The sequence below is a fragment of the Panthera uncia genome, assembly GCF_023721935.1.
Source record: "Panthera uncia isolate 11264 chromosome B2 unlocalized genomic scaffold, Puncia_PCG_1.0 HiC_scaffold_24, whole genome shotgun sequence".
Classification (NCBI taxonomy): Eukaryota; Metazoa; Chordata; class Mammalia; order Carnivora; family Felidae; genus Panthera; species Panthera uncia.
The window spans coordinates 118100437-118108597 of NW_026057580.1; the positions used below are offsets into that span (position 1 = coordinate 118100437).

At 55.0% G+C, this 8161-nt stretch overlaps 1 protein-coding gene across 4 annotated transcripts in view; it reads left to right on the plus strand.

The window, feature by feature from the left end:
- SMOC2 (SPARC related modular calcium binding 2) overlaps positions 1-8161 on the plus strand; it is a 161011-nt gene that overhangs the window by 42223 nt on the left and 110627 nt on the right. For all 4 annotated transcript variants that reach the window (XM_049654606.1, XM_049654607.1, XM_049654608.1 and 1 more), the window contains exon 2: positions 2098-2269. In XM_049654606.1, the coding sequence (XP_049510563.1) occupies positions 2098-2269 (172 nt within the window). The remainder of the gene's footprint in view (positions 1-2097; positions 2270-8161) is intronic.

Consider the following 8161-nt stretch of genomic DNA (forward strand, 5'->3'; position numbering starts at 1 on the left):
CTGTGTCTCTCTCTGACTCTTTGTCTTATCTGTCTGTGTCTCTCTCTGTCTCTGGCACTCTGTCTTGTCTCTCTGTCTTGTCTCTGTGTCTCTTTCTGACTCTCTGTCTTGTCTCTGTCTCTGTCTTATCTCTGTGTCTCTGCCTCTGTATCTTTGTCTTATCTCTATCTCTGTGTTTCTCTTTGTCTCTGTGTCTGTCTCTGTCTCTCTGTCTTGTCTCTGTCTCTCTCTGACTCTGTCTTGTCTCTGTCTCTGTCTTGTCTCTGTCTCTGTCTTGTCTCTGTGTCTGTCTCTGACTCTGTCTCTCTCTGTCTTGTCTCCGTGTCTCTGTCTCTCTGTGTTGTCTCTGTCTCTCTGTCTCTTTCTCTGTCTCTGTGTCTATCTCTGTCTCTCTGCCTTGTCTCTGTCTCTCTGTGTCTCTGTCTCTCTGACTTGTCTCTGTCTGTGTCTCTCTCTATCTTTGTCTCTTTGTCTCTGTCTCTCTGTCTCTCTCTCTCTGTCTTATCTGTGTCTCTCTGTCTCTGTCTTGTTTCTGTCTGTCTTGTCTCTGTTTCTCTGTCTTGGCTCTGTCTCTCTGTGTCTCTGTCTGTCTCTCTGTCTTGTCTCTGTCTCTCTGTCTGTGTCTCTGTCTGTCTGTCTGTCTGTCTCTCCCACACGACACTGTCAGGGCCCAGCTGTGTGGTGTGAGAGGAGGCCTGTCTTTGCGGAAGGACGAGGCAGGGACAGAGCCCCGAGTGGCTGGGGGTGACATCTCTGGGGGGGCCGCTCTTCCTCCGGGACAGCAGGCCGACGCGTCGGCACCTCCCAGGAGCTGGGTGGACCCGGGGCGGGCGCGCCTCTGGGGCCGCAAAGTTAAAACACATTTTGGGCAAAGTGGAACGACCGGGCCCGGAAACTCTGTGGCCAGAATTCAGTCAGATGTTCTTCTGCGCTCTCTTCGCCCAGGTTTGAGCACAGGAGCACGTGTCGCACACCCCCGGGAAAGCGGCGACGCCTTTCCGCTTGCTTTTCTCTTCCTGGTGAGGCTCCCTGGGCTTCTGGACCCATTCCCGCGTGTCCCCCGTTGCGGACTCTGAAGGGGACAGGCCCTGAGCACGGCGCTCTCTGGCTCCGCGGGTGTTTCCGGGACAGACGACGCCACGTCCACCTGCTCGCACGTACGCGGTGCCCGCGGGAGGCGGTGACGACCGCGGCTCCGCCCCCGGCGTTTTCCTTCAGCGCGGGGCTCGTGCTCACAAACCAGAGAAAACCCCACGTGGGGCGGGGGATGCGCCAGTGGCCACAGGCGCCCGGAGGTGCCATTGATGCCGTGGTACAAAGCCGTCCCGCGCTGGGCAGGCGTGAGGTGGGCCGCCTGCAGCGGGACCGTCCACGCAGGGCCGGCGTGGGGGCCGCCGGACCACCGGAGGGCACCGTAGGCTCCGTGATGCCGCGTCGGGGTGTCAGCAGGAGCCGACGTGGGATGGGGAACCCCTGCGAGCGCGGGCGCCGGGGGCCGCCGGGCCCTCCGCACTGGCTCCTTCACGTGGTCTCAGGCTTGCAGCCCCCGTGGCCCCGGGCGGGCAGACCCCCGACTGCTGGGCACGCCCCGTGTCCCGGGAGCGAGCAGCTCCCCCAGGGCCCGGGCGTTTATTCAGAAAACCATAATCTGAGCAAGTACGCTGGAGGGGGTCGCTGGGACAGGGAGGTGGTGAGGCGCCACCGCCTCCTGGCTCCTCCGCTGCCCTCCTTACGGCCCAGGGTGACCATGAGACGTGGCGCACGCAGGAGGGAACTGGCGAGTGAATTTACAGATTAAAATCCCGGTCGCTTGGACGATGGAGGTGAAGCGGGTTTCCCACACATCCCGCTGCGGGATGGACCGTGTTATGCACCATTGAGTCCGGAGCTCCGGGATCCAGCTGCAGACGCTGGCTTGGAGACCTCGGGCCGTCGACCTCCCTGCTGGCCCGTGGCTCAGAGTCCTCGGGCCCCCGCGATGTCTCTGACCGCCGCGGGTTGCGATCGGCGGTGGCCTCAGGCCAACGTCCGTCTCCCGCTGCTCTGCCGAAACGCCTCTTTACATTTGTCTGGCTTCTTTTTCTTTTCTCCCCCAAGTTTTTGCGAGTGGATCAAGACAAGGACAAGGACTGCCAGCTGGTGTGTGCGGGTTCCTCACAGAAGCCACTGTGCGCGTCTGACGGCCGGACCTTCCTGTCCCGCTGCGAGTTCCAGCGTGCCAAGTGCAAGGACCCTCAGCTGGAGATCGCTTACCGGGGCAACTGCAGAGGTGAGCCGTGTCTGATCGTTCGCTCAGAGGCCGGCTGATCAACGGCTAAGCGTAAGGCCGAGTGGTTTGTTCTCACCTTTGCAACGTTTTTATGCGTAAAAACTCAGGGATTCCGGGTTTGTGTCAGGAAGGAGGGAAATTTCGGGGACTCAAGGGCAGAGGCACCTTTTACCTTGTTTCGTGCTCTTTTCTTAGGCTGTTTGGTGCCATCTCAACACACGCGTATCGGCGTTTCACGGAACACTTTCTGAGTGTTTTATTCTCACCAAAGTTAATCCTGCTTCCGTCAGCCCTGTCTTGTCCCCCCTTCCAGCCAGTGGGACGTCACACAGCACCCGTGGGGTCGATGGCGATTTCTTTCGCGTTGATTTTACACGTGAAATTTTCGATTATCCTGATTTAGGAAGCAGATTTACATTTAACTAGCACGCTCCGAGCAAAACACTGAAATACTTCCTATGTTAATGAAGGGTTTGACTCCGCAGAGTATACTGATGCTTTGAGCCCCAACAGAGGTGCATTCAGAAAGAGACAGGGCACAAGCAGGGGAGGGGCAGAGAGAGAGGGAGACACAGAATCCGAAGCGGGCTCCAGGCTCCGAGCTGTCAGCACTGAGCCCGACACGGGGCTCGAACCCGCAAGCTGTGAGATCATGACCTGAGCTGAAGTGGATGCCCAACTGACTGAGCCACCCAGGTGCCCCTCATACGCTTTTTACTAGGAAAGACGGCGTCTGGACGGTTGTGCGGGGATTCAGATGATTTGCATTTTTCTAGATATTTCTCCGGAGGCGAGGGAAACGAAAGCAAAAATAAACTATTGGCACTTTATCAAAATAAAAGGCTTCTGCATGGCAAGGGAAACAATCAGCAAAACTAAAAGGCAGCCTACGGAATGGGACAAGATATTGGCAAACGACATATCCGATAAAGGGTCAGCATCCAAAATCTGTAAAGAACTTATGCAACTCAATACCCTAAGAACAAATAATCCAATTAAAAAATGGGCAGAAGGCACGAACGGACACTTCTCCAAAGAAGACATCCGGATGGCCAACCGACACATGAAAAGATGCTCACCGTCGCTCACGATCGGGGAAATACAACTCAAAGCCACACTGAGATACCACCTCACACCTGTCAGAATGGCTAACGTTAACAACTCAGGAACCAATAGATACTGGGGTGTCGAGAAAGGGGAACCCTTGTGCACTGCTGGTGGGAATGCAAATTGGTAGAGTCACTCTGGAAAACAGTATGGAGGTTCCTCAGAGGTTCCGGAACTACCCTAAGATCCGGCAGTCTCACTATTAGGTATTTACCCAGAGAATACAAGGACACCAGTTCAAAGGCATTCGTGCACCTTAATGTTTCTAGCGGCATTATCTACAACAGCCGGGTTATGGAAGCAGCCCAGATGTCCGTTGATAAGTGAATGGATGAAGCTAATGCGGCATGTATGCAGTGGAATATTGCTCAGCCATCAGAAAGAATGAAATCTTGCCATTTGCAGCGACATGGGTGGAGCCAGAGTGTATCATACTGAGCGAAATAAGCCAGGCAGAGAGAGACAAACGCCACAGGATTTGACTCGTATGTGGAATGCAAGAAAGAAAACAAATGAACAAAGGAAAAAGAAAGAGAGACGAGCCCGAAACGGACTCTGAACTACAGAGAACACAGTTGAGTCACCGGAGGGGAGGTGGTGGTGGGGGGGGGGAAGCAGGAAGCGGGTAAAGAGGACGTGGGTCGCGATGAGCACCGAGGGTATGTGTAACTACAGAGTCACTACATTGTGCACCTGAGATCTAACACTGCGTGTTTACTGTGCTGGAACTTAAGAGTGATTTGCAGTGGGCCTGGCCAGAAACGGCATGACCACGTCTCACGGAAAAGTGGCCTCAAAGAAAAGCACCCGCGTGAGGAGTTCTGTTCCTCTCTGTTCCGTGTCTAATTTCTGTACTCTCGTTCTGAACTCGTCAAACCGAGAAGAATTTGGACGCCTCGGTTATAGTTTTACACGTCAGTTACCTGTGCTGAGAAAGGAGAGGCGATTTAAGAATAGATTCAAATATCAGGTGACTTGGTCTTCAGGGAAGCTTCTAGAAGGAGTCGCCTGTGCTGGCCTCGCCCGCGCAAGCATGCTCTGGGGGCGGTGGTAAAGTTTGAGTCAATGCTGCTTTCTCGTGCCACGTTCCTGTAGATGACCCCGATCAGCTGTTCTGCCGGAAGGCCACGGGGGAGCTGCCGGGGTTAGTCTCTGCCTTAGCGATCACCTACTGGCACCTGGAGGGGTTAGTTAGACCAGGGCCCGGGCCCCTGTCCTCCCTGGGTGGAAACCTGACGCAAAGGCCCGCGAGTCCACACCTCCCGAGGTCGCTCTCCAGAGCCCTTGACTCGGGGCTCCGCTCTGCCCACCGTGGCGTCCGTGCTGGGCTGCTTTTGGACGCGTGTGTCCTTTTTGATAATGTCATCGTTCCCCTCTTTGTATTTGGATCCGGCCTAAGTTTTCTGGGAAATTCCCTTGGCTGGGATTCTCATTCACTTCCCTCAACCAATTTCAGACCATAGATCTGTGACACAGAAAATGTGCCAAGGGGAGTGAGCAGACATAAAACTCACTTCACAAAAGCTGGTTCCACTGAAATCCAAGGGGTTAAAATAAAAAGAATGTACGGATGCCCGTAGATTTCAAAGTCAAGTTTATTTGGTGCTTCAGCTGGCAAGGGTAGTGAATATGAAGGTTATTGACAGCGACATTATTAGTCACACGTTTGTTTAAAATAACCGGGCGTCACGCACCCCTGATACGCGTGATGCATGATTTGGGAACAGCCCTCATCTTGTAGGGGACAGGAGCCTGTGCCGCACTGGGGGCTGCCCTGGAAAGGGGCTTCCAGGCTGCGACGGGACCGTCCCTGCGGAAGCAGCCTTCCGCCTGGATCCCGGCTCACGGTGGCGATCGGCCCCCGTCCGGGGGATGGGCCCCTTCGTATAGACTGGCGAACTGTGCCATCGCTTACCAACGCCGTTCCCCTGCCCAGGGCTCCAACGGGGAGGAAACGGTTCACGGGGAGTGGGAAGAGGTACAAGGGAGCCCCGGTGCGGATGGGGGCCAGAGACAGGAATCCTGCCGGACTGGGGAAGTCATGGTACCGCCTACGTCCCTCTCAGGGCACGAGTACAGCAGATTCGACAGCACAGCCGGGTCAGAAGCTTGCGTCTCTGAACGGGAAGGAGGGGGCACGAGACCGAAGGTCCCCTTGCACCACTTCACGTGCTACAAACAACCATCTGGGTTTTTCTCACATTGTCCCCGGGGTTGAAATAGTGTCAGTCTGGCAGATGGGCAATCGCATATTCTGAGGACGTTGGGTGGGTGGCAGTCCCACTGGCCTGTTTTGAATGTACTGGTTTGAAAACAACTAAAATGTTTTAGTCCACGTTTCATTAAGCTGGATTAAAATATTTTATGCATTTGATGTCATGATCTAAGTGTTGCCCTTGAATAGAAATGCAGTGGTTGGCACCGATGGATTTTTCTCATATTTTCTTAGAAATTTTGTGGAGTTTGGGTTTTCAGAGCTTAGCAAACACATTAATATTTTCCCTTTGATCTGAGTCCGTTGGGGCTGTCTTGCTTTTCGACAACATTTCTGGCATCCAATGAAAAAGCCGGAAAACAAATAAGGAAGAGGAACGGTCCAACGTCAGGAGGCGTTGGAGCGACTTTGGGATTTCCGGAAGCAAAGTCATAGCAGAAACGTGACAGAAACAGCCGTCTCGGGGATTCCGGGCCCCAGGAGTTTCTAAGAAAAGGAATGTGCTTACAGAATGCTCCCGATCTCTCCCCATTCCTGTTTGCTGCCAGTGTCTCGTGGTCCTCGTCGTGGCTGGCTGAGCGAGGCCACGGTCTCCCCGAGCCACGGTGAGCACACGGCATGCAGGCCGGACGTGCGGGGCCTTGGCAACGTCCGTGTGGAGGCAGAAGTGCGTGCCCACATCGGGGATGGACGGATGAGCGGTTGTTGTTCTTCATGACGATCGTGTTGCATGAACCCCGAGTGACACACACCCACAGGGTTTTCTTGGACAAGTGGCGACTATAAGTAGAAGCCAGAACACGTGCTTGTGGGGCCTCCGTCCGTGGTCAGTCCCTGCCGGGACAAATCCCGGGTCATAGTGCTGTCTGGGGAAACCTGCTGGCCCATCCGCAGAGGCCTCCCGCCACGGCTGCCTGCTCGGAACCTTCCCCACAGCCCTGCGGAGACCCGTGGTCCCTCTGGGCCTGTTGGTGGCGGTGGGAAGAGCCACTTGGGGTGGCGCCTTGGGGAGTGTTACCTCGTAGCTGGTGAGCTGCACCAGGGACCCTCCCACGATGGGGAACACACAGCAGAGCCCGCGGCCTCGATGGGGACAGACCCTGGCGGCCCCAGCGCCTCCCTCTGTGGACGTGCGGTCCACGGGCTGCCCACGGAGGGACTTCTCACTGACACTGGGCTCTGAGCGGCCAGACCCCAGGAGGGCAGCCCAAGCGCTGGGCACCTGTGTCCCGGAAACCCAGCGGGAAGCAGCGACCTGCAGGGCAGCGTGAGCGGGGCGTGTCGTCCCCGAGGATTTCTGCGGAGCCCGGAGGCATCGCTCACCCCCGCTGGGCTTGGTGTTGGCGTCTCTGAACGCCCTCTACCTTTCCGTTAGTTTTGCTAAAAATGTGATGTAACCGCCCCGCAGCCCGAGACTCCTCCACAGTCGCTGGCCTCTCCTCTCTGCCTGTTTGTCCACGTGGGCGCTCGGAACGCGGACATCGGGGCCCCCGAGGGGTGGGGCGGTGCCGGGAGGTCCCAGCGCCTGCCCTGCACACTTCCCAGCGCTCTGAAGCCCGCTCAGGTGTGCGAACTGCAGACTCAGCCTCGGTTTCTCTCGCCGGCTGGCTGGGGCCGCATGTCCACACCAGCCTTCTCGTCTCTAAAACAGGGCGGTGGGACCAGGTGAACACTAAGAATTCTTCCTGTTCAACCATTTTCCTAATCATGAGAAGGCCCCTGACAAGCCTTGATTTACACGCGGAGTGTAAAGAAACAGGCTCCTTTCACTTCAGGGGCGTCGCCTTTGGGAGGCCAGAGCCGTCTGGGTGTTTCCTGTAGCTTCACCAGGAGGCTTTGTGAACCCACAGCAAGCGTCCGGTCCCAGGGTGTGGTTCGGCTACGCTAAGTCAGCTCTTAGCCTGCTATTATTTTCTTCAACAAAACAGAGATTTCTGTAAAAGAAATCTATGCGGGATGTGTGGAATGTGTGTGTGTGCATGACTGTCTCTGTGTGTATGCATGTGTGTGCATGTGTCTAGTGTGCACATGTACATGTATATCTTTGTGTGTGTTGTGTGTATCTGTGTGTATGTGTGCATGTGTGTATCTGTGCATGCACATGTGTGCATATATAGGTGTATGTGTACATATGCTTGTGTGCTTGTGTGTATATAGGTAGCTGTGTGTATTGTGTGTGCATATATGTGTATATGTGTATGTCTGTGTGCATGTGCATGTGGGTGTGTATTGTGTGTGTGCATATCTGTGTGCGTGTGCATGTGGGTGTGTATTGTGTGTTTGCATCTGTGTGTGCGTGTGGGTGTGTATTGTATTGTGTGTTTGCATATCTGTGTGTGTGTGTGCATGTGGGTGTGTATAATGTGTTTATATCTGTGTGTGCATGTGGGTGTGTATTGTGTGTGTATATCTGTGTGTGCATATGCATGTGGGTGTGTATTGTGTGTGTTTGCATATCTGTGTATGCGTGTGCATGTGGGTATGTATTGTGTGTGCATATCTGTGTGCATGTGCATGTGGGTGTGTATTGTGTGTTTGCATATCTGTGTGTGCGTGTGCATGTGGGTGTG